This window comes from Erpetoichthys calabaricus, chromosome 11 (genome assembly GCF_900747795.2).
Source record: "Erpetoichthys calabaricus chromosome 11, fErpCal1.3, whole genome shotgun sequence".
In the NCBI taxonomy this organism is placed as follows: Eukaryota; Metazoa; Chordata; class Cladistia; order Polypteriformes; family Polypteridae; genus Erpetoichthys; species Erpetoichthys calabaricus.
In genome coordinates, this window is record NC_041404.2 from 93,122,591 (window position 1) to 93,148,675 (window position 26,085).

At 36.5% G+C, this 26,085-nt stretch overlaps 1 protein-coding gene across 4 annotated transcripts in view; it reads right to left on the reverse strand.

The window, feature by feature from the left end:
• Positions 1-537: 537 nt before the first annotated feature.
• Positions 538-26,085, reverse strand: part of syt3 (synaptotagmin III) — a 151,814-nt gene continuing 126,266 nt past the window's right edge. For all 4 annotated transcript variants that reach the window (XM_051933709.1, XM_051933708.1, XM_051933707.1 and 1 more), the window contains 7 exons: positions 21,215-21,341; positions 11,266-11,484; positions 10,983-11,103; positions 10,680-10,851; positions 8,018-8,147; positions 7,812-7,900; positions 538-2,664 (listed from right to left, as the gene is read on the reverse strand). In XM_051933709.1, coding sequence (XP_051789669.1) covers positions 7,817-7,900; positions 8,018-8,147; positions 10,680-10,851; positions 10,983-11,103; positions 11,266-11,484; positions 21,215-21,341 — 853 coding nt within the window. In that variant the 3' untranslated portion in view covers positions 538-2,664; positions 7,812-7,816. The remainder of the gene's footprint in view (positions 2,665-7,811; positions 7,901-8,017; positions 8,148-10,679; positions 10,852-10,982; positions 11,104-11,265; positions 11,485-21,214; positions 21,342-26,085) is intronic.

A 26,085-nucleotide genomic window follows, 5' to 3' on the forward strand; every position in this document is an offset into this window, starting at 1 on the left:
GTAAACAATCTCATTTATTTGGTCAATAGTGTTGACAAAGATAGATAGAATCCAGAAAGTTTCACTTCATTCAGTGGTCTCTGTTTTTATTTAAAATAAGTTGATGTCTTTGTAATGAGTACCATACAAGGTGCTAACATAGGAAAATGCAGGTTCCAGCTTTGCTCAGAAATAACACTGACCTGATTGTTTACGTGTAAATTCCTAGGATGGCCTGCATGTACTGTATGTATGAAAGGTGCTGTTATCTTCATCTTAGATGTACAGTTGTTTTTAATGCTGTGCCAGTCCATTTTCAAATACTATAAGTTGGGGTGGGAGTAAAAACAATTTTGATAGTATTTCTACATTTTTCCTCAAGCAGGTGATTATCCAGATAGGCTCAGAATTGCCTATTAACTAGCATATACTGTGCGTTTTTTTACATTTTTAACCCAATCCTTCCTCTGATGAAATTTTTGAGGAAGGAACCAGTGATCACTTTTTTTCTGATTCTGAAATTTATTAAGGAATTGGTGAAACATGGTGAAACAGAAACACAGCAGACAGAATGTTTTATTGGAATTTATACAAATTTTTCCCCCTTTTTTTACTTTGCGAATGTTGTAAAAGTGAGAAAACATCCTTGTGTTAATTTCACTGTCATGCCAGATAATCACATGCAACACAACAGACATCTCAATCGTGTGTGTGTTCTCAAGTCTGCAGCACCGTGTTGCCTTTTCCTCTTGAACGGTTGAATCAAGACTTGAGGGACACTCATTTCTGGATCAATGTAGAGGAAAACAAGCTGCCAAACTCCACTGCGAAGGCCAAAGCATTGTCAATCAGTACAAAAACAACTCACAGTTTTACGGCCATTGCATCTGGAGGGATTGTCAGATTGGTAGTTATTCTATAGATCAATCTATTGGGTGTATAAGCTTTCTTTAGCATGACCAATCACCAGCTTAAATTGGTATGTGTAGGTAAGAGAGTTCCAAAAAAATTCCCCTATCCTTTGTTAAAAATATGAAAAGAGACAAAGTAAAAAAAAAGTGATTGCTATAAGTTGTCTTCTTGCAGGTACGGTTCATTCCAGAGCTCCGATGCTAACTAAGTTCAGTGTTTGTGAGACCACTGTCACAGCCTCATGATCTTAAAAAAAGTATTCTTTGTGTTGGTCAAGTCTACAAATTGGGAAGACTGGATTTTTGCAGACCACTTTTAACAAATCTGCCCAGAACATTCAAGAATTCAGGTAACTGAAGTTATGAGAGGATTAATACCCCCCCCCCCCCCCTCAAAAAAACAAGTCCCTAGTGAGCTAGTGAGACAAAAAGCCTTGATGTCAGCCTGAATGATGAAAAACAAGGTGTAAAAAGGTGAATGAGAGAGAGAGACAGCATCACAAGAAACACCAAGGACAGACAAGCCAAAGGCAATGTTATGACATTTATGCACCGAAAGCACACTGCACATGAGCAGGTTTGTTAGCTGGCTGTTGAGAAGCACTAAGAAGTCAAAACCCTGCTTGGTTGCTTACCGGGTGCCCCATAATAGCTTTGCTTGTCTTATACTGGACACACTTTAATTTCAACAAAAAACAACGTCTCTTTACATCTTCCATAGAGTGCAAAAGAGGGTTCAGTCCCTCATATTTTCACCATTACACTACACTTGTTGAAGTCAGTTGATTTTTTTTAATACCTAAAAATAGGGTACTTATAAGTGAAATTATAGAGTGAGGTAATTACTATTAGTCCATGGGTGTCTTAAGATGTTGCCTGGGTTCACCTGCAAGACAAGGGGTTGCAGAAAGAGGTGCTCCCTCCCTTCCTCCTCCACACACCCACACTTTATTGAAGCCTTCAAAAAGGGACAACAAGGGAGAGACAATTTGACAAACATTTCAGACAAAAAAATTTCACACATTTAAAAACAGACAAAATAGACACATGGGAATCAACAATGTTATGTTCTCTTGCCTGGCCCCGGTCCTCCCTCAGTTGCTAAGCTGCTGTTCAGTTTCATCTACCTGCAACCCTTCAATTATTTTCAGCAGGATTTCACCAACCAGTTTACAATAACCACTGGTTAGTCTCATCTTAAACTATTGCTTTGTATTATTTATTCTTCATTTCCTCTTTCAATAATGATACCTTAGAATATAACCAAAAAGAAAAGGATAAGAGACCCAAAAGGAAGAAGAGAAAAAGTGCTGCAGTACATCTTCTTTTCCCTTCTATTTTGTGTCATTGTTCCTTATCCCTCCTTGACATTTGCCATTTCATTGTCGTCCATTCTTTGAGTAAACATTCAAAGCAAAAATTCGACAAAGAGCATGTCAGAAAATAGCATAGTAGTTGGATGCTAAATCTATTTGCTCCTATGTGTCCCTTCTTTGTAACAAAGGAAGGTATGTCTAGAGGTCCATAATGCAGTCTCAAATCAAAATTTGAGAAAAGGAAGAAAAAGAAGAAGTGATAGTCACTTCTGTGTTCCACAGACAGATGAGAAAGTATACTGTTTATCCTGCTGAATTAAGTCTGCATTAAATAATGTTCTCTCCTCTTCTTAGATTTGGCTGCAGGTCTCAGCTTCCAAGAAAATGTCCAGAACACAGGAATTAGTGGAATTTTATTAAAAAGAAAACTGGAAAAAGAGTGTTGACCAGTTCCTCATCTGTTAAGATACAAAAAGTCAGAAATTTAAGGGAAAGGAACATGCAAAACAGGGGGAAGGGTGAAGGAGAGAGAAGAAGAGAGGTTAATTTCAAATAATTACCCAGAGAACCCAAAAACAGAAAGTCCAACATATAAGAGAAGGACATTTAGATCATAAAGGCTTCCCCAAGAACTGGAACAAGAAAAAACAAAGTCATCTTGAACATTCACATTTCCATTCCTCCAAACATTTTGAGTGCTTTTTTATTTTTGTCAGGGTCACAAGGGTGACAGAACATATCTTCACAGCAACAAAGAAGGTAAAGGGGTACTTGTCTACAAATGAGACACATGTTCTTCACTGAACACTTGTCACAATTCCCAGTCATGCTACATGGTGGTCAGATGTGAAAGTAAGAATTTCACTGTACTCTGTACATCTGGTAATACCACTACTACTACAAATAGCAAACTTCAATAAGGGTTATAAATGTCTCATATCTACAGACTCTCACAAATGGGTAATGAATACTTTGGAACAGTACGAGTATACATTCATGGGAGGTGGAAGATGAAGGGAGATGACTGATATATTCTGAAGAGACGATTTATCCTTTTCAAATTATTTGACTTTTTGTCTAAAAGCTAAAAACTCACCCATTTTACTCTTTGCAACATTTTATTATTTTTCAATTAATGTTACCTTGGCTTGTGGGCAGGATAGTCAGGACTATATGACAGATTGGAGAGATACAATAGCACCCATTATTAAGGCATTGCTCTCTTTATAATTTGCTGCACTTTGATGTGGAGAGTGAGTTTGGCTGTACAAGTCAAATGTCATCCCTCCTGATTCAATCAGAACAATTCTTTATAAAATCAGGATGTACTAACAGTCCTTTAATAACTGGATGGACTTGAGCCATTCACTAAGTGATTTGAAAAGATTTACAATGATTTTTTGTCTGCTTCAGCATTCTGCATTTCCATCTATAAGACTCTTTTCGTTACATAAGCCTTCATGACATTACCAACTTCCAGAAGATGACCTTATAGTTGTTCTCAATCATTTTATGCCAGCCTTTGTAAAAATGTATTCTTGTGTCTATTGCTCAATAGAGCTTATGTTCAAGTACAATTATATTCAATATCATGATTATTCAGTCTCAACTATTAAACACAGAATTAGCACCTCTTCAGTGTATTGAACAAGCCACCTTCTGCCACTTTTCTATTTAACAATGTTTATATTTATGGTTAGATGGTATTGGCTTTTCTGCACGTGTACCTTATTTTCATTTCATATTTTTTTATAATTAATCATGGTCAGTGTACCCAATGGTTCTTGTTAAACATTATAGCAATCTAGATGAGAACAGGCCATTTAGACCAACAAAGCTTGCCAGTCCTATCCTATCCACTTAATTCTTCTAAAAAAACATCAAGTCTGGTTTACAAAGCCCCTAAAGTCCTACTCTCTACCACACTACTTGGTAACTTATTCCAAATATGTGTGGTCCACTTTGTGAAGAAAAACCTCGTAATGTTTATGCGAAATTTACCCTGATGATCTCACTTTAAAATAACAGTCTTGATCCACAGGACTAATTCCCTTCATAATTTTAAACACTTCGATCATGTCACCTCTTAGTCTCCTTTGCTTAAACTGAAAAGGCTCAGCTCTTTTAATCTATCCTCATAACTCATTCCCCATAACCCTGGAATCAGCCTAGCTCACAATGTTCTAGATTTTCTTTTTTTATTATTATTTTTAATATTTTAAAAGAGGGCAGCTTATAGGTGAAATTATTGAATGGATCAATTACTATTAGTCCATGGGTGTCTTAAGATGTTGCCAGAGTTCAGCTTCAAGACAAAGGGGTTGCAGGAACGTTCTTTTTGTTTGAATTCTCATGCTTCATACTTCTACCTTTGTATTTTAAATTTATGTATTTTGTATTTTTGATTTGCCAAGTTTTTGTAGTACAATAGTTTTCTTGCTGGATGCCTTTTTTCTTCTTAACATTTTTTTCTAAACTAAAACAATATCACATAAAAATAATTTTGAGTTTCATTGTTTTGATATAAAAATATCACAGTGACAAAAACATTTAACAGAACCATTTGTTCTTTCAGAAAAAGTCTGAATATTTTATATAGTCATTATATTTTCCTAAATGTGAGGATTACTAAAGTCCCATGATGAACTGTACTCTGTGTGTATGCCATCATCAACAGTATTCATAGGAGTTCGAGCATATTATAACACATGTATAAAACTGAACTGAATATTTAGTTTTAAATAATGTCTACAAATATACATTAAATTACATATAATGCTTATTTAGTGTTGGGGAAAAAAATATATGTTAAGGTTCTAGATTCATCCAGGACAAGAGGATTGCATGAAAAACTCAGCCTATGATGATGTTGTGCTTATCATTATCAGATAATATTTTATCTGCAAAGCACTCAATTTGTAAATTGCTTAATGAACTTTCAGGAGTTCAGTTATTCACATGTAATTCACTAACAGCAAGCATACTGAATAGTTGACTATACCGAGCAGTCATTCCAAGAAAACAAAGATCCTTGCTTTAGTAAACATTTTTGGATATTCATTTAAAATGCCTTGTGTATATAACAATTACATTGAAAAAATATTTTTGTGTATGTGTTCCTTTAGGCTGTTGCACATAATTGTGTGCCTGATAGGGAATTTGGTAGGTCTGGTCTGTAATCGACACAGTATCATTCTCTTTTTAAATGCTATAATACCCAAAGAATAATGACACTATTGTGATAGATGAAATATATTCTTTTAAATCAATCAGAAGATTGTTGTTACTTGTACTGGGGCTGCATTACCTTCCTATTTCACTTTGGTAACTGCATTTGTACACCTGACAATACTACTACTACTAAATAAAGATATTATGAAGTGTTGGATGACACAAAGTACGGTGAAATTCCTACTTGCCCGACCAACATGCAAAACATCATCACTGTCTGTTGCCAATAATGTATTAAAATTCAGAACTTGATTTTGTGTAAAAGAAACCATAAATCAGTTTAGTGTGAATGATTGTGACTTTTTTTCTAGTCTGCAGTGCATCAGAATCATTACATTAGTGTGTAAAGGCACATTTAGTATGTCAGGACCATACATTGCATTTCACAACTATATTTATATGTCAAACTGTTTACAATCTGTCTTATGCTACTTCTGTCCAATGATACTGCTAGCCGCCAAGAGGAAACAGGAGCATCAAGAGGAAACTCATACATAAATGGGGAGAACAGGCAACCTTCATATGCTCTACAAGGAAGTTATTTATAGACATAGTGTCAATAAGGATAGCACATTGACACAACAATTAGTTCTGCTGTCCTACTGAATAGGAGACTGGATTTGAATCCTGGCCCAGTCAGTGTTTTTGTGGAATTTACATGTTTTTTAAGTGTATATGAATTTTTGTCCAAGCACTGTGATTTTCCTCATTCTGCTACATTACTTTTCAACTTTAAACTGGCATCGAGTGAGCATGTGTGTGTTGTCACACAAGCATTGGGGGTCATCATTTAGGTTCAACTAAGTTATGTGGTACCACCCTGGGATGAGAGAGGGCACTGTCACTAACAGTCTTGTCTCCTTTGACCCTCACAGCCTCGATAAACTGCTCCTTGAGGGCAACAAAGCCAAGAAAGCCCTGTCTATTCTAGTTCATTTGGCATAAAAAGGAGACGCTCCCAGAAGGTGGCGTTTCATTTCAGACACAACCAGCCATAGTGAACACAAAAAGACAGAGAGAGAGAGAGCGCTTCCCTAAAACAACACTAATTCAAGGAAACAGTCCCAAGCAAACAGTACCAAGAAGCACATGTTTTATTTAAATTTCTCTTTTTTTGTTGGAATGAAATGCTCCTTTAGCCTGGTTGGCTTTTGCCCTGCCTCATCATTCACTCTGCTACAGTGTACTTGTGAATTTGGCCTGTAATGGACTGGCACCCAGTTCAGGGTTGTTTTCTATCTTGTGCACAAATGTGCCAAGATAGACTTCATTCACGAGCACTTTAAAGGATGTGAATAAATGAACTGAGGAATGGATGAGTGGATGGGTTCATATACTGGGCATCCTTTCATAAATACCATGTGCAGGAGTATGCTGTAGGTATTCAATAAATTGTGGATTCTAATATGTAAATAAAAGGAGCATCATTATTCACAAGGCAATATTTGTTACTTGAGATGACACCATCTCTATTTTTTAAATTGTATACTAGGTGTCATTGTTCTGCCTTGCACAAGTTGATAATTAATGAAGCTAGTCTCCAATTATAAGCATAAGTACAAACTAAAATGGATGGAATTATGATTGTGGCTCCCTGATGCTTATTCATACCTTATATAAATTGTATACTGTATAAGGAGCTCACACTGTAGTCCAAAAATAAGCCTTTGCATCCTTTAGGTAGAATTTCAAAAAGGGTAGATTAAGAGGAAAACAGGAGGACATATTGTTAGGAGCACATGCTGATGCAGTGCATTGCCATACCCACCACATGACAAACCAACTCAGGACCCCAGGTTAGGACCCGGGTGCAGCCATGCAACGGGTGACACCACAGCACCACACTAGTTCAGATGGAATGGAAAAAGTGTGAGGTTTTTTTATGGTGGCTGGAGTGCCAATTCTGCCACCAACCCCCAAGTTTTTCCCTACAGAGCCCATGCAAGGCTGGATGCAGATTAACATCATACCCAGGACAAAGCAATTGCAGATTAAGAGCCTTGCTCAAGGGCCCAATGGAGTAGAGTCATTTTTGGCTTTTACGGGATTCGAACCGGCAACCTTCCGATTGCCAGCGCAATATCAGAATAGTAAATGTGAAAATACCACAGCTTCTGACAATAACACCAACATACTGTATGTATTTACAATATCTTAGGCAAAATACGGGAACAATTGGGAGACATAGCAAGAAAGAAGAGTTTATCATTAAAAGGTAATCAGAATCTGTGTGTAATATGCACTCTTTAAAGGGTACTATACCGGGCAGAGAATGAAAAGCAGCCTGATAGACAAGAATCTTCTGTAGTCTAAGAAGCCAGCTGCCTGTAAAACGTATGTGATATGCTGATAAAAAGGACATTTTGCAAAATACCTGTTTTACTCTGAGTGCGGACTTTCCACAATGATGTGAGGTTTTTGGGTAGTGCTACTTTTTGTCACGTAGCTGTTCATAGTTTTCTCCTGGATTAAATAAAAAAACAGGGTGGGGTTAAATGAGATGGAGGTACAGAAGGGGACAGGTACATACAGTATATTAAGTTAGATTAATGTATATGCACTCAGTTGCAAAAGAAATACCTCTACAAGTTGGTGCCAGTGCTCTATGGGCTTCCTGGGATTGGCCAACATTCCAGCCCAATGATCTCTCCCAGGGCTGTCTGCATCATGTCCAACACGACACATTCCAATTACTTCATTATGACCAATGCTACAAAGAATACAATCATATTATGTGGTCAGAGAAAAAAGTAAAGAAAAAAAAATCATACCATGCAAGGTTGCTAAATCCCATTTTTGTTTGATGCTCATTTTAAAAGATTTTATAAACCTGAACTGTTTGCTCATGTGTCTTATGCAAGAAGAAAGGAAACTCCAAAAAGATGTAGAGCGTTGATACTGAAACTTTTATCAGGTGAGGCAGAATAAAGATATATGTAAGCTTCTGTTCATTATAATTTTCAATGTAGAGATACCTTTTGATTTAATTAGAAGATACAGACTACCCATTTAAGTGCACAGTAGTGTTCAATGCACCTCAACAACATACCCCCACCAACAACGTACACAAAATCCCAGGATCTGTACCATGTGGAGTCACATAACAGTACAGCACATGAAGCTGACAATGAGTAGTGAGATGCAACACTGATCTGATACCCCAAACGTCAGTCCTTGATTTTCCAGCATCCTTTATTTTTTGACCCATGATGCTTAAAATTGGAAATATCTCACCATATAAAGCTCACACCCTTGGAATACCTCCACCTTCAAACCTGACACATTACTTTGTTACTGAATGAGGTGACATGTTGATGGTTAAAAAAAGCATGCAATAGACGTTGAAGTACAGTATGCAGTTTTGTTCTAAGGCTAACCTCCCTTAGCACCAACATCATAATAATATGAAGGGACATTTCATCCTCTCACAAATTTCCATGTTCCAAGTCAGACCTATTGCAGATTAACCCATATTGAATAGCCACAAAAATATTAATAGAATGATACCCACTAAACTCTGACTGAGAAGTCAAAGTGAGCAGTGATTGTTGTATAGCTAAAATCATCAATTGAGTGTCCATGGGTCATATCTAGAGAAGGTGCAAGTTTTTTCTTGCCCTAACTTTTTTTTTTCTAAAACACTGTGTTGACTTACATTATAATTATGCAGAATCCACCATTGTCAGTCATCTATATAATCAGACACAGGCAGAGAGTTTGAAGGGGGCAGGTGCTAAATTTAGGTTAACATAACACGCAAGGCACAGGAGAGAATTTATAATGAAATTAAACAATTTATCCCAGATCTGCTTTGGATATATAGCACTTGAATTTCAACACGGGACTGCGGCTATTATGCCTATTATTTTTAAAAAGTAGGCTATTTAAAGAGTATGCTTCAATATTTGTGGTGTTTTTTTTGGGTTTTGAAGCCAAAGTAATGTTCATTAATATAACTAAAATGTGCCTATTACAGGAGAGAATGGGATTCCATCTGCAGTTATATCTGTAATTACTGTAGGGTTAGGGTTACTCCAGCTGTAAATTATTCATCTGATTCAATTCATTCTTTTAAAAAAACAACTAAACACTCATTTGTTCAGGAAAGAATTTAACTTTACATTGACTTTCTGACCCTTCTTTCAGTTTACTCTCTTTGTTTAGATGTTCGGGATGATTTGTGTTTGAATCAAAAATTAATGCTATTTGTCCATGGATTTTCTCATAGTATTTGTATTTTTGTATTTTATTCTGGATTATTTTCTCTTATTTTATTTCAATACTTTGTATATCCTGTATTTAAGTTTATTTAGTGTTTTATGCAGGTAGTTTTAGTATCCAATGTTTTATACCCTGTTGTTCTTCCAGAAATAATAATAATAATAATAGTCCTGGATTAGTACAAAGGTAAAACAATAATGGCATTGTATCACTAATGTGCAGGACCTTGAAAACAAGGCTGTTTTACATGAATTATGAAAACGTAGATGAACTTTCAATTGATAAGTTTGATTTCATATAAGTAGTCCTAGTGTTAGAACAAAGATAAAAAAAGGAAGAGATTTGGAATATTAAAGCATAAGGAGTCTGCAATATTTGAAATTTGAATGAATGGATTAGTCCTATAAATATTACCATTCAGGAAGTGTTATTATGCAGTAAATGTCACATACCTGAGAAACTGATTGTTTGGCAACCAAAGTTGAAAAAAGTGTTGTTACAAAACCACTTTTGAGTAATTTGTGTAAATGAAAATACTAATATTTTTTTTGTTCCTATATTGAATGCACCAATCAATAAAAGTAGTACATGCACATGGAAACATAAATTTAGTCATTTCCTCATGATTATACCATTCTGTACACCCCCCAGGTAATTTGTTGTTACATTACAGCAACATTATATTACATTACATTAAATTACATTACAACATTACAAATGAAATTCAGCCCCTCAAATCAGTGACTAGAGGCAGGGCATGTGGTAGGTTTCCCCTTCCAAAACAAAGCTTAAAAGTGACACTTTGAGCAAAAGGGGCAAATATTCAGGCATCCTTAACTTCCCTCAACCCATTGCACGGGCCTGCTGTTCCACTTTGAATTCTTCTCTAAAAAACATGTCAGTGCATAATTATATACGTATAAAAAAATTTTGATGACCCCTTCTCTATAGGAAGAACATGATCATGTTTTATACATATAATTCAAATTTCCTAATGATTTGGTGGTCTATAAATACGTACCAGTCGTAATCCATTACTGCAATCACTAGGCTGACATGGTCAATATTTTCATTTGGAATGTCAAACACTAATGCCTCATTATATACTGGGTTCAATGTATTCTTCTTGATGGATGTTTTCCTTTTCTTTAGTCTGCGACCATCACAGATTAGGGATGCTTTCACATAAGGATCTGTGAGAAGAGTATAGACATATTGTAACGTGCCCCAAAAATGCAGAAAGGTACTGCTGGTAAGACATTTAGAAGAAATAAAAAAGATAGAGAAACAGCAGTAAAATATGTTTAGCTGCTGTGTTGCTTACCTGAGAAACCAGTAAGGTCCATGGCTTTAAGATTGGTGGCCTTGATGATGGTGACAGTTAAACGACCAGCTGTAGGGAGGTAGCACAGTGAAAAATTGACCTCTCCCAGGTCAGCCTTTTCCTGAATTAAGCCAGAGAAAAATATTAGAGAGAGAGAGAGAGAGAGAGAGAGAGAGAGAGAGAGAAATAATGATAGTGAGAGTTCAATAGAAAGATTACATGCAAAAGAGACATGCAAGCATTTACATTTAAAACAATTCTCTGGCAGAGTTTCAAGACTAACCGCTGTTGCCTCCACTATGTCTCGCCAAACTGGCTTGTCATCAGGATTCTCACTGAACTCCAATAGATTATCCACAACTACTTGGCCAATCAGGTCATGCCGAGAAAAACGGTCAAAGTCATATACTGAGAAGTGTAACTTGCGATTCTGCAGTTCAGCAAAGGGGACTCCAAAATGGAAAGTCTCATTAAAAACAGGATTCAGGGTCTTTCTGTGGACCTGAAAGTAAATAGGATGGTGTGGAAAAATAAATAAATACTATCATTGTCATGCCAGACAGAGATAAAAAAGCAAAGTTACTGCTTTATGTTAACAACATCTGTGATTGCATGCATGGCAACTTTCATCTGTGCTGTGCCCTGATGTCAAGTAAGCAATGCAAAAATCCAGAAATGTAAAAAAAAAAAATACAAAAACGAGCAAAGGACAGAAAACAAACACACACACAAATACTTGGTAAAAAGGTACAGCTTGCACACATTAAAATACTGCAATATCAAAATCCTGAAAACTAGATGTTCATATTCCTACAGTCACAATCTCTGCCTATTTAGTGACACAGGACATCTGCTCACTCCCAGGCAAAGAGCACCTGTGTTGGGCATAAATGATGTCAATGATGTTGTGTTCTAAAGGTTCAAATTATATCTAATTGTTTTTATTTTGTGCTGCAAAATTCTGCTGTTGCTCACATTGTTTGAACACATTTTTGCAGAGGATGACTGAGGTTATTAATCAAATGATCAAGAATTTTAAGAAAGATTTGTGTACAGTTGTTTCATAGATCAGAACCAATTATTCTGCTTGGTGCTTCAACCATGCATTTCAGTTTATATTTGCTTCAAAAAGACAGGCCAGAACAAACAATTGAAAAAGCTGCAAAACACATGCAGTGTTAAAAATTGCCCGACACTGGAAAAGTCAAAGATGAAAGAAAAACTTTCCCACTATAAAACCCTCTCAATTTAATAAATGAAATAAAGAATTCAGAATTACTAGAGAAGAATCAGGATTATGAAACTGAAAATTAAAAAAGGGCTTCATTGCCCTTTGTACAGATTTTGTGTTTTTTTGTAATATAAGATGGGTTGCAGTATTTCTCTAATGTAAATGTACACATTCCTCCAGCCTTCAAAACAACAGCCAAAGATCAAATAGGACGGATTATGCAGTATGATGAATATATGTAAAGATTAAAGTTTCATTTGTCTCATTTCTAATATTCTGTACATTTCTAAATTTCATTGATGGTAGTGGATTTCTATAAACTTTTCTTTTGATCTTGTTCTTTAACACCCTTTCTTATCGCATCATTACTTTAATTACATTATCCATGCAAAATTCTGGTAGTAACTGTAAAATGTTTTAATGACTGGTACTTGAAATAGCAGTACTTATTTTTACCTCATTTTGTTTGATCTGAGATCTTACTGAATTCAAATTAAGTATCTTCTTGGAATCAATACAAGAAAGAAAAATCATAAAATTAAAACACATAGCAGAGAAGAGATGCCCAAAACCATATTTCTGCATGTTCAGTGACCTCATTAATTTAATTAATATAAAGAATTACCCTAGTTTCTAGATGCCACTCAATCCCTATTAAAGAAGTAATCACATGATGGAGTATAAATGACCACATCCTACCAGGAGGATGGCTGGAGGATGAAAAATGGATAAATGGGAGAGAACAGAGAGGAAGAAGGGGAAGCTGAAGAAGTAATGTAAGGAGAAACAGAGGAGACATGAGTTATGAAAGATTAAGTAGAGGAGAAGCACAAATGAATCTCCCATTGAACATATGCAGACATTACAAGCTGAAAGTTTTCAGGAAAAGAGTTGTGTCATATGCACCAAGAAAATGCTGGACTTTTAACAATAATATGAATTCCTTATAATTCTTCTTATTAGGGGTTACCCAGCCAACAAGAAGCTGCCAGTGACAAGGACACCACACCTTTTGGTCATTATTGGGCCTATGGTTTAAGATGGGAACATACTGAACTGTGCTACCTTTCAGATAGTGTAGGCTGCCTTAAAAGAAAAACTGGACTTTAAATCCCATTAAAGCAAGTTGAAGGCTCAAACATGCATGGGATGTTCCTGTCTTGTGTTAACTGAAGGCTTCCCTGGCCTTGGAAGGTAGTGACTCTCAGGCATGGTTAGACGTGACTCCAAGAATAAGTGAAAAGTTGTGAAAGTGTGTGAAAGAGAGAGAGAGCAGGGAACTAAGCGGGTGCTTTTTGGTACTGGAAAGTTGGGTTAAGTGGATGAGCCAATACATTTAGGAGACAGGCATTCCACAGTGGTTTAGGCAGACTTCAAGCTACAATTATTTGTTATAATCCTGCTTATTTGTATTTTCCCTGTGCTCACCCCTCCTTGTAGTTTTTTATTTAATAAAGAAGTCCTAATATCATATGCATTATAATGTTATCTTTAACCCACAACAGGGAAGTGGTAGGAAGAACTGAATTTCTTTATTTACAATATATGTCACACTATCGTCTTTCCACTTTATTTTAATTTTACACATTCATCAGCTGAAAGTTCCACCAAAGTTATAATTTTTATAATTGAAAGTTTAAGGCATAAGGACATTATCCTTTGCATGTGTTGGTTTTTGCTCCAACTCTGGGATCAGTTATTTTTTTGATCATGGAAAGTGCTTGTTATATATAGTGGAAATAAATCATTTTCTGTCATTTGAATAACCAGTTTGCAAATGTATTTATTTAAATGTAGTTACATATGCAGTATAAACATACATATATACACAGAATTACTTTATGCTAATAGTTTTTGGTTAAGATGCTATGTAAATAAGCAGAAACTTGGTGCAAGCAATTATTAATGACTCAATTATTGCTTAGTTGTAGCAAACATATTAACCTGATGTAGAATGTAGAGTGGTACAGGAAGCAGAGATGTTCATTTGATGTATCTTTGTTTAGAGCTCTTCGCCCATTTTTCTTCCTTTGCCAAGGCACAAATAACTTCTCTTTATAAATACACCGCAGTATCTATATAGGCATTGCAATATCACAATATTTACTTAATAACTCCTTGTGACTTATACAAATCCACCCTGATTATTCTCAGATCTGCTGTCAACTAATTAAGATTCCACTACCTCACCAGCTCCAAACTCTTTATTTTCTCCTTGAGATGGCTTGTGATCTCTCTGTGGATCTGCTACTCTTTAATAACTTCCCTGCATAGTCCTCATGACTACCTTATTTTAAGACACTGCTATGACCTGAAAAGCAGACCCAGTAACACATTAAACAAATATGCCATTATTTCAATGTTTAGAAAGACTTCCAGACATTAAGGCTAATACTTTTCAAAATGACTAAATATGCCAGCCATGATAAATAGGACAAGCTCTTCTCCTTGGATTGTATGTCAGATCATGCTTTACTCTTTTACCTATAGAGCTTCATTACAATTTCTGATGTCTTCATTATCTCTCAGACTGCCTACACATTTGCTCTTTATATTTATCAGAAAAAAAAATATGTAGTAAAGGGTCTAAACTACTTCTTCTAGCATTCTACATATTAGCATCACATAACACATGAGGTGGCTATTGCTTTTTGATTTTGAAAATGTATCTTGACAGCTCCCTTAATTTGGAAAGCCCAACAAAAAAAAATACCTGGAATACCTGCTTATGCTGTGTTATGTGTTGCCTTGTTTGCTAAGAGCAGGCAGGGAAGAATAGGTAGCACAGAACAGGAAGGGTGTTGGGTGTGGCTTTAAGAGAGACAGAAAAAAACTGTATTGTAAAGGTTCTGAGTAGTCCAGAATTGAATGGTTTCAATGGAAGGGGTATTAGTATGTGTGTGTGAGAGAACTGTGAACTGTGTAAAGAAAACAGACACCCTGGCTCACCAACAAAACCTCGGAATAAAAACAGAATTGAACCAGAAAAGGACTCAGATAATAAAAGATTAAAACATGATGTAACTATAAAGTTTGGAAATTTGAAAATGATGCAATGAGCTCATCATGAGTGTTATACTGTTTGTTAAAACCACAGCAACCATGTCCTGTCAAGTAAGGCTCAAAAAAGTTAACAATTTGAACTAGGCCCATTTTTATTACTCAAAACCTTGTCAAGTACTGCACAAAAACTTGAACTCTTGAACTGTTATGCTTTAAAATAATAACTGACATTTAATCATAATAATGTGTTTAACTAAAGTATGAAACTTAGGACAAATGGAAGTGAAAGTAAAATTAGAAAAAAAGAGCTGTTTCTTATAATCAAACGTGTTAAGGATTATTAGACATAAAAGAAACGTGCGTGTCAAAAGAAGCACTATACTATGTCAGCGGAGAAAGTCCTGGGTTGGTCAAAGGTTAAGTAAGAAATAGGAGGTTCTGAACACATTTTAGCAAAAATTTTTAGAAAAGAACCTAATGAGATTTGAAAGAAAACAGAGGTTGTCTTGAAGATAGAGAGGAAAGTCTAAATCTGTGTGTCATCGCTGCTGAAATGTTGTAAGAGTGTTACTTCCTTTATTATGTATATTTTGTATTTAATGTGTTATCTTTTTATTGTATTATTTGTGATTTAATAAATAAACTAAAGTCTTTTAATATTAATTTGGTTTAGATTCTTACATTATACTGGTCTCATAGGTTCATGTGGGGGTGGGTGTCAATTTAAGGATTACATAGAAGGGCTAAGCAGGATTTAGGATGTTAAATATGGGTCTGTGAGACAACAGCCTGCAACAAGTAACCAAACCTCTTAAAAGTCTAAACACTGTGCACTAGAACCAGAGATTTGGAGCAGTAGGGTGGACCTTAAGGGGCCTAAGATCACCATTGCTTCTACATCTCATTCCTTAGCCTGGGAACAAGAGATGGATAACCTAGGTATCTCTCCAGACCCAAATCTAGACATCTGGAAGGAAACATATAATGCTTAATCAGAATGCCAAAGCACAGCAGACTCAGCAGGTGCCAGGTATGTTCAATCTTTTTGTGCAGGGAAAGACAGAGATTATGACAATTTAGTTGTATGACAATAAGGAATGGCTCATGGCTAGAAGAAATGGAACACTGTTGCTCTTTAAAGGCAGACAGAACAAAATCTTGTCTAAGAGAGGTATGGTCTTTTGAGGGTCACAACAGACTAAAGGGGTATGAGCACACTTCTGCTGGGGAAAGGGGAGGGTGGATTATATCCTAGTAGCTGAAAATGACACCTGGAGGGGATGTCAATCTGGGGATGTGGCAGACAGCTCATTGAACTATATGATTAAGGAGGAGAGTTAGGAGGTGTTTTTGAGCAAGGGCGCACTGGTGAGACAAACAGATTAGAGTCTTTTGGGAGAGATTGGTACCAGACAAGGATGCCCCTTGTCACCACTGCTTTTTGCAATTGCCATTGAGCCACTGGCAATTCACTGTCAAAATGCTTATGAGATAAAGGGGATTATCAGAGAAGGACTGGAACAGAAAGTTTCTCTATATGCTGATGATATGGTACTGTATATATCAGATCCACAAAATACCGTGCCTGCAATCCTAACAGCACTAACAGAATTTCAAAAGATCTCTGGTCTCAGAATCAATTTGAATAAAAGTGTGCTCTTCCCAGTAAATTCTCAAGCATACAATATTAGATTGGACAACTTCCATTTTATCATCGCAGATCAGTTTAAATACCTAGGGGTAAACATCACAAGTAAATATAAAGTTCTTTATCAACACAATTTTGCTGTCTGTATGGAAAAAATTAAGCAAGACTTGTATAGATGGTCAATCCTTCATCTCACTTTAGCTGGAAGAATTAACATTGTTAAAATGAATATCCTTCCTAAGCTTCTCTTTTAATTTCAAAACATTCCAATATACATTAAAAGATCTTTTATTAAGAAATTAGACTCAAGCATAACCTAATTTATTTGGAATTCAAAACATCCACGTATCCAAAGGGCGACCCTACAAAGACCTAAGGCAGAAGGTGGCATGGCTCTACCTAACTTTCAATTTTATTACTGGGCAGCAAATATACAAACTATAAAAACATGGACGCAAATAAATGAACATACACAGGCTTGGTCCACAATAGAACTAAAATCCTGCAGCACTTCTTTATATTCCTTGCTTTGCACCCCAATTAATACAAGTTAACGCCAATATACTAACAACCCAATTGTGCTTCACTCAGTCAGAATATGGAGCCAATGTAGGAAGTATTTTAAGATAGAGAAGCTTTTATCTGTGGCACCTCTGCACGAGAACCACCTTTTCCCACCCTCTCAAACATATGCAGTTTTTAATACCTGGAAAGCATTTGAGATTAAATCACTTAGAGATCTGTACATAGACAACAATTACACTCTAAATTTAACTTTCCAGCAACACATTTCTTTCACTACCTTCAAATCAGAAACTTTGTTAAACGAAACCTGCCCAATTTTCCTCACCTCCCAACTACCTCTGTGCCAGAAAAAATATTCAGTCTTAAGGACTCAGACAACATCTCTGTAATGTATAAAACCTTTTTACAGTCCCTCCCTTTCAGAGATCCAAGAGTACAGTAGGATAAGGATCTCTCACTCAACATCTCAGAAAAAAGTAGCAATGCACAGAATTCACTCGAGCTCCATATGCGCAAAGCATAGAATTATTCAACTTAAAATTATATCTCAAGCACATCTCTTTCGTTTAAAATTGTCCAAAATATTTCCTGGGCAAGATCCAACCTGCAAACGCTGCAATCAAATTCATGCCTCACTGGGCCACATGTTTTGGGCCTACACCAAATTAACATCATTCTGGACCAAAATCTTTAAATGCCTTTCAGAGAGCCTTGGTGTCACAATCCCTCGTAATCCACTAACAGCTGTGTTTGGGAGTACTCCTAGATGGGCTTAAAGTGGAGAAGGACAAACAAATTGTAATTGCCTTTACTACACTATTGGCACGTAGACTTATCTTGGTCAACTGGAAGAATCCTAACTCATCTATTCTAAGTCAGTGGGTAACTAATGTTATATACTATTTGAAACTGGAAAAAATCAAATTTGCACTTAGAGGATCTGTACACAACTTTTTCAAAACCTGGCAGGATCTAATCAAGGACATTTTAGAATAAGCATTTAAATTGAGGAAGCAGGTTCTCTTCCCTCTTTTACTCCATTTATCTTTATTCATTAATTAATTTATTCATTCACTTATCTTTACTAGCATAAAGTTTTACACTCCTGGCCTAGCTTTCTTTCTCACGGGTGGGGGTTGATTTGTTTCAAGCCTTTTTTTTTTCTTTTTGTAAAACTCAAGTTATGTGTATGGAGTGTTATTTGATTTTAAAAAATTCAATAAAATTAAAATATACTTAAAAAAAAAAGAAAAATTGAGAAAGACATAGTAGATGAGACTATTAGATTCATTGGTGGTACAAGAGATGGGAGCAAGAGGCTAAGCCACTGCACCTTGCAGAGAGTGGGGATTAGGACCTCTTAAAAGTTGCCTAAAGTTGTAACACAGTTTTTGTTTGTGTTTGTTTAATCTGTTCTGTTTCCCTCTATTGTGTTTTCATATAATATGTTTATTCTTTAAGCATTCTTTCTTTATTTCAGATGTGGAGACACACCATGAGGTCATCATCTCTTTGGTATATAAGTGAAATTATTAGGATCCACCATCATTTGTTGACTCAGAGTTATATTAAACAGAGAAAATTTACTAGAAACCAAGTGGCATCTGACATATGAAATCCTGGAAAACGGGGTAAAGATTGTGCTCAACAGCACAGTTAAATTGTCTTAAGCATCATCAGCATAACTAGAAAAACTGTTTATAGTAACTGTTTAAACCCTTTAGAGTATCTGATAGTAGCTTTTGGGAAAAGAAACTTTGGTAGAGTCATTCTGCTGGCAGCTATACTGAACAATTTTCTTGGTATTTTTATTTTTTGGTTTCCTATACACCAATTTTTCCGTCCAGTTGACAGTATGAGACATGAAAGGGGAAAAGAAACTAACATTCCATACAGTTTATCAAACATCTCAAACCCCAAACTTGGAATGTATAAGGGACATCAATAATAAAGTGTGAAATCCGACTGCAGTGACATACTGCTACTTACCAAGGGCTTTAAAAATAAAACAAACTGGTAACCATATTGGAGACCAGAAATCCAGCTACCTGCAATTTTTAACTTGCATCATTGATTAGATACTAACCAGCAAGGTTGCTGCCTACGTGGAAGATCTTAACATCAGTCTAAGCACAATGCTACCAGTTTTTTGAGCAAAAACAATCTCTACTGTCCTCATGTGATTGTCTTCATAGGAATTCCTCTGCTTGCATACTGGAATGACTCTTACAGTTATGCACCCCCCAAGATACTCGCCAAAGCACTTTCCATTTTCTCTCTTTTCTCTCTTTTTCTGGGGCAAAACCCTAAACCTTTCTTCCTGTTAGTAGTCCTTCATCTCAGCTCTCTTCTTGAGTGTACACTATTGCAAACTTTGGATGGCTTTATACCTCATGCCAAAATTATTTCTAGGTTACATCTCAGTACCACTACTTGGGCACATTTATAAAATTTTGCATCACCATGCCATAGTATCCTCTCATAATAACAAAAAACACTACATCTTTGAGTCTAGCTCTGCCTTAAAACAGCATCAAGAAGACTATCCTTCCGTGTGAAGATGCAACAAATTCTAATGGGATAGGATTTAAGCACTGCAAGGGCGGTGGTCCTCAACATGTTTTGGATCAAGGACCACCATTTAATAGCAGACCACTTGAGTCTGTCACATTTTAAAGTAATTCTTTATTACATTTCCCATAATTTATTTTATTAAAGGCATTTATGTAAACAATATTCAGATTTAAATCAAACATTGAAACATTTCAAAGTCCCAGCTTTCAGCCAATGATCCATAATAACTCTTAAGCCATTAAGATCGATTGACAGCAGGCAGCCTGTTAGCACTGATGTTAAAGGACTGCCTTGGCTGGATCTGGGCTCTCCAGGCTGACATAAATGTAAATTTAGAACAGAGTCCTGGGCAGTGTCCAAGATTGGATGGACTGAAGAGAGACTGAGATGGATTAAGCATTGCATGTAAGAGTGAGAGAGATAAGGATAACCGCATCAAGAAACACAAGTGGTTGCAGAGCAAAGAGGTGTGGAATCAAAGCAATCATTTTTACTATTTGCAAGAAAGTTAGACAGTATGCTCCATGGCAGTAGTTTTGGGCCCATTTCTCATTTATCCAAGCATATTGATTCAGTATCGCCAACAGCTAAATGTTGACTAACAGCTTTGCTTGTTACAAATAAATGCTTAAATAAGAACATAACAGATTAATGTAACTGAGCAGTGTTTGAACGTCAGCTTGCAGATGACCTAACTCACACTTAGGGACTACTGTTGGCCCATAGACCTCACTTTGAAAAGCACTGTTTTAAAATAAGGCAGAACAAACAACAACATTTGTAGGTGCTTCAAACCATAACACAAAATCCGGTCTCAGTGGTGCAAAGAAACCAGGTGCCAGCAGAGGAAGCTTTGTAGAGATAAATACAGGAGTTAGTAGGCCAAACTCAGATATAACAGGGTTTTCCAGGAAGTGACACCAGGAGTGAGAGGTGCTATAGCCATTGAGATTACCATTGGTGTCTAGGTTAACTTTTGACATAGAGATAGTGCAGCCAAACGTTTGTAGCAATTATGTGTATGAGAATTTGCACTATTCATATAGGTGTGTCAGTCCATCAATTAGACATGAACCAGACGTATGCTGTCCAGCCAGATGATCATAAATTGATCATTTTAAAAGAACATCACATATTACACTCCGTAAATATGTAGTTAAAATATGATCTTAAAATGCAGTAAAGGAAAAAATAAATAGGAATTTAAAAGTTATAAATTCTGTATCACTCATAGAAAATATCATAACTTACCTTAGTCTGAAATTTTTTCTTGCGATCAGGTAGTAGATAAATTTTGACATATGGATCAGAGAATCCATTGGCATCTTTTGCAGGGAGGTCAAGTGCTTTAAGGATTTTAACAACCAGCTGTTCTGTGCTGAAAAGGAAGCGGATAAGAAGAGTTGAAAGAAGGCATGTCTCCACCACTTGCTAACTAGTTTTGACGTACTTCATTACAAAGACCTCAGGGACAATCCTACGGCACACCAGTGGGCCAGTTTTTATTTTCGATGTGTACACAATGCAGTCCTTTCAACAGTAGGAAGGTGTCACTACAAAATGGTGCTATAGCAGCTCTGAAAAATGTTGTTGACGTCTGGTACAGTTTAATTTTCACTCTGTAATAGGGTAACCTAGATGATATACTGCAAACTGGCTTCAATTCCCATAGCACAACAGATAGTTAACTTTAATATACCACCACAGAAAGTAAACAGTGGATAGGGCTGCCAAGTACTCACTTTCAGCAAACAAAATGTAGTCTCTCTAGCACAATGGCCCTACTCACTTTAATATACTGCAAATTACCTGTAATTCCCACCGTGTAATGTCATCATTCACATCTGTAGATCAACATAAATAAACCCCATGGACATCAAGTTAAATACAGTAGTTCCTATTTAATTCTGCTGCTGTCCAAAACATAAAAGCCGACAAAATGATGAATTTATACTAGTTTACAATAATGAGACCTGCAAATCCAATGATTTAACTGTTAAGTTCTTGTTATACTCATAATAAATATGGACTTATTTCAAATCCCTTCATACCAAATCCCAAGACAGGGGGATGATTGTGTGTCTGTTTAAATCACAAAAGTGCTTAATACTAGTGCCAAGGCCTATCCTGACAATACCAGCTGCAGGAACCAACCCTAAACTGGGTGCCAGTCAAGCATAGGGCACATCACACACACACACACACTCAATCAAACAGGACTATCTTATAATTACTAATAAAACACACACCTTTGGAATGTGAAAAGAAAACCAGAGTAAATAGGAAAAACAGCACATAGATGTAGGGGGAACATGCAAAATTCACAAAGACAATGACTGGGCTGGGTTTCATTGTTTTTTATTAAAATATGAGATTTTGATAAAAAATCTAAAATTACCTACACTACTTGGTAACATCATGTAAACAGTTTTGTGTGCATAAAGAACTGAACTCACTAACTGTAGAAATCAGGTATGCTTTGCTTAACTTGCCATAGCCCATTCATTTATGATTTATTAACTGTCTAGCTTTGACAGAAGACTCACATGAAGCTGAAGGCCAAGAGTACAAGGCATGAATCAGCTCTTGGAAGGATGCCCGTGCCTTACAAAAGCCAAATGCGGATGTAACACCAGTGCATCCATAGCCCAGCCTTGAGCAAACACACGCATAAGCACACGCACACGTACACTTACACAGGGCCAATTTAGAGACCTTAATTAACCAAAATACCAATTTTAAGGATAGAATAGGAAACTGTAGAACCCCAAAGAAAATCAAAACAGGCACAGAAAGAACACAGGAACTATACCTAGCTTTCTTTCTTCTGCTGTTACTACAGTATTCATATATGTGCCATTGTTCTATTTGTGCAATACTGCGTTAATGTAAAAAAAAAAAGGAAAGAGCTCACTCTAGATGACATGTCTGGTCAATTTCATCCATCCATCCATTTCCCAACCCGCTGAATCCGAACACAGGGTCGCGGGGGTCTGCTGGAGCCAATCCCAGCCCACACAGGGCACAAGGCAGGGAACCAATCCCGGGCAGGGTGCCAACCCACCGCAGGACACACACAAACACACCCACACACCAAGCACACACTAGGGCCAATTTAGAATCGCCAATCCACCTAACCTGCATGTCTTTGGACTGTGGGAGGAAACCGGAGCGCCCGGAGGAAACCCACGCAGACACGGGGAGAACATGCAAACTCCACGTAGGGAGGACCCGGGAAGCGAACCCGGGTCTCCTAACTGCAAGGCAGCAGCACTACCACTGCGCCACCCTCTGGTCAATTTCAGTAACACAAAAATCTAGTCTCTTAATTTAACTCGTATAAACTCTCCTAGTTTCTATGAAAATTTGTCTGGACTGAGAGAAAGAATCAAGAGTCTTCAGGGGAATGTTTATATATATGGAGTACAGATCTGAAATACGCATTGGTATTTCATATCCTTGCATTAGATGCTAGAGTAAGGGATTTCTCTGAAGTGATTAGCAAGGGACATGACAATCCAAATCTTTTGTTACAATGGCTTTAATACCTTTGCCGCTCTCTTGGAAATCTACTACTATTTTGAATTTTATCCAATTTCCGTCATATCAATTTAATTTAGAGTCAAGGAAATCACAGTCTATGCCAGTAACATTTGGGTTTAACACAGATCACACTCACACACATACCTACACTCATTCATATAGGACTGTTTGGAAATCATGGGAACTAAGCTAACACATATGTCCTTGATCATGTCATTGAGGGAGTTCTAGAGATGGCCCACTGGAAGAAGACCCAGTGTTACACCCAGGACATGCTGAAAGGGAATATGTTTCTCAAATGACCTAGGAGACATGGAAAATTATCTAGCTGTTAGAATAATTTATTGAGTATATGGTGGCCAAGTCTGAACTTTCTTGCATGTTGCAAAAACATCATATATTAATATATCTTTGGTATGCAGAGGGAAATTCAGGGCCCAGAGAAAAACCCATGCAGACATAGAAGGATGTGAAAATTCATTTGCTGACCAATAAAGGATTCAATTACTATTAGTTATTAATAAACATTAGTTATTAGTTATTACAAATAATAACTATTGGAATAACATGCCATGTCACAAATCACCTTAAGTTAATAATATGGTGGTTGGACCTAGTAGAATAACCATTTTATCTTTAACAGGTGAGATTATTCACACATTTTGACCATTTTACAGTCATTTTAAGGATTATGGTCATTTTAACAATTCAGAACTTCTGTGTATATTGCTTTACTCCTTAAACATTTGTGAGATATTTATGACATTGGACTTCCAACAGTGACTCAGCTTTATTATTAATTCTCAATCAACTGTAATTTAGTGGAGAATACTGTATATACATCTGACTATGAATTTGCTTCAATATTAAATTTAAAGTTGCAACTGAAGACCATACTGTTTAGTTGTTAAAGAGCCAACCTTTGAGGCATCAAAGAATTTGACTGATTTAATAGTTATGTTATTTTTTTTTTTACTTATTTTTATTTCCTGCATGTTTAGTCTGTCATGTTTGTTGGTGTAGACATTACGTGTGGTTTCCCTGACAAATTTTAGCTAATTGAAGCTGATACAGTACTTTATCAAAATGGTAATGGTTTTAGTACAGGCATTAGTTTGGGGTGCCCATTGAAATTTTCAATTTTTCCAATATTGTGCCTGATTTCTACTCATGGGGAAGTAGAATTGCAGTGTATAATATTTTGCCAGCTTTGCAAAGGATTTTAACATCATACATCAGAGCACCCACTGCTAAAACACTGCTTCTGCATCTAGCACAGGATCTCTTAAATTAGCTGTTTTGACTAACACTTTTTTCCAAGGTTACTTAGAAGATCAGAATACAGTAAAGTAGTTGACATATATTTTTTGTTTTACAACTTGAGCAACGGGGAGGCTAAGTAACATTCTCAGACCACATAGTGAGCTGAAGTTTTTAATAGAACTAGAAATCTTATGTTTTAAAGGCCATTTTTCAGCCACTATGTATTAACTAGCTTGTGCAATCTAGTGTTTCTTCAAAGAACAACATTATAATGCCAATATTTTCCATTTACACTGCAGTTTTATTATGCAAAATCTTCCATCATCCAACCCGCTATATCCTAACTACAGGGTCACGGGGGTCAGCTGGAGCCAATCCCAGCCAACACAGGGCGCAAGGCAGGAAACAAACCCCGGGCAGGGTGCCAGCCCACCGCAGGGCACACACCAAGTACACACTAGGGACAATTTAGGATCGCCAAATGCACCTAACCTGCATGTCTTTGGACTGTGGGAGGAAACCGGAGTACCCAGAGGAAACCCATGCAGACACGGGAAGAACATGCAAACTCCACGGAGGGAGCGAACCCAGGTCTCCTAACTGTGAGACAGCAGCGCTACCCACTGTACCACCGTGCCGCCCTATGCAAAATCAGAGTTACTTTAAATGCCATTGTTTTCATGAAGCACATCATGTGAGTAATGTGTAGTAATATGTAGCCACTGACTGTGACAGAGAGAATTAAGGTTTTAACGTGGCAGCATGTGCAGTCTTCCATCAATCTGAAGAAGTATCTGCTAAGCACATCCCTGTGCATACTACTGCCAGTGTTCTCTGTAAATTTCTTTTACATTATTTTGTTTTTACACTCAAAGTTTATACTACAGAAATGAAACACATAATGTAGAATTCATTTTTTAACCTAAGATGTTTAAGGTATCAAATATCATTGAGTTTAATTAAGGAAAGTCAAAGTCTTATAGATCATGGAGTTTTGTGTTGTTGGTTTGAATCCTCTTTCATTAGACCCTTTCTGCTGAAATTAAATTTAAGAAGTATTCCGATATCTGCCTATTTAAAAAAATACTACTATTCAAGAAATTGGAAACTTAATCTGGAAATAACACCAAAATTATAAAACCATAGACCCTGAAATGCCATAAAAGTCCATTATTTCTGTTCTTGTGGGCTGCATGGTTCCAAAGTAAATGTTGCATGCTATCATTTTGGCTTTTACTTGTATTTTTTCTTTTGATGTATTGCTTTTTTATATACTGTTTAAAATAGATACAAATGTACATTCTTAATTTGAGGCA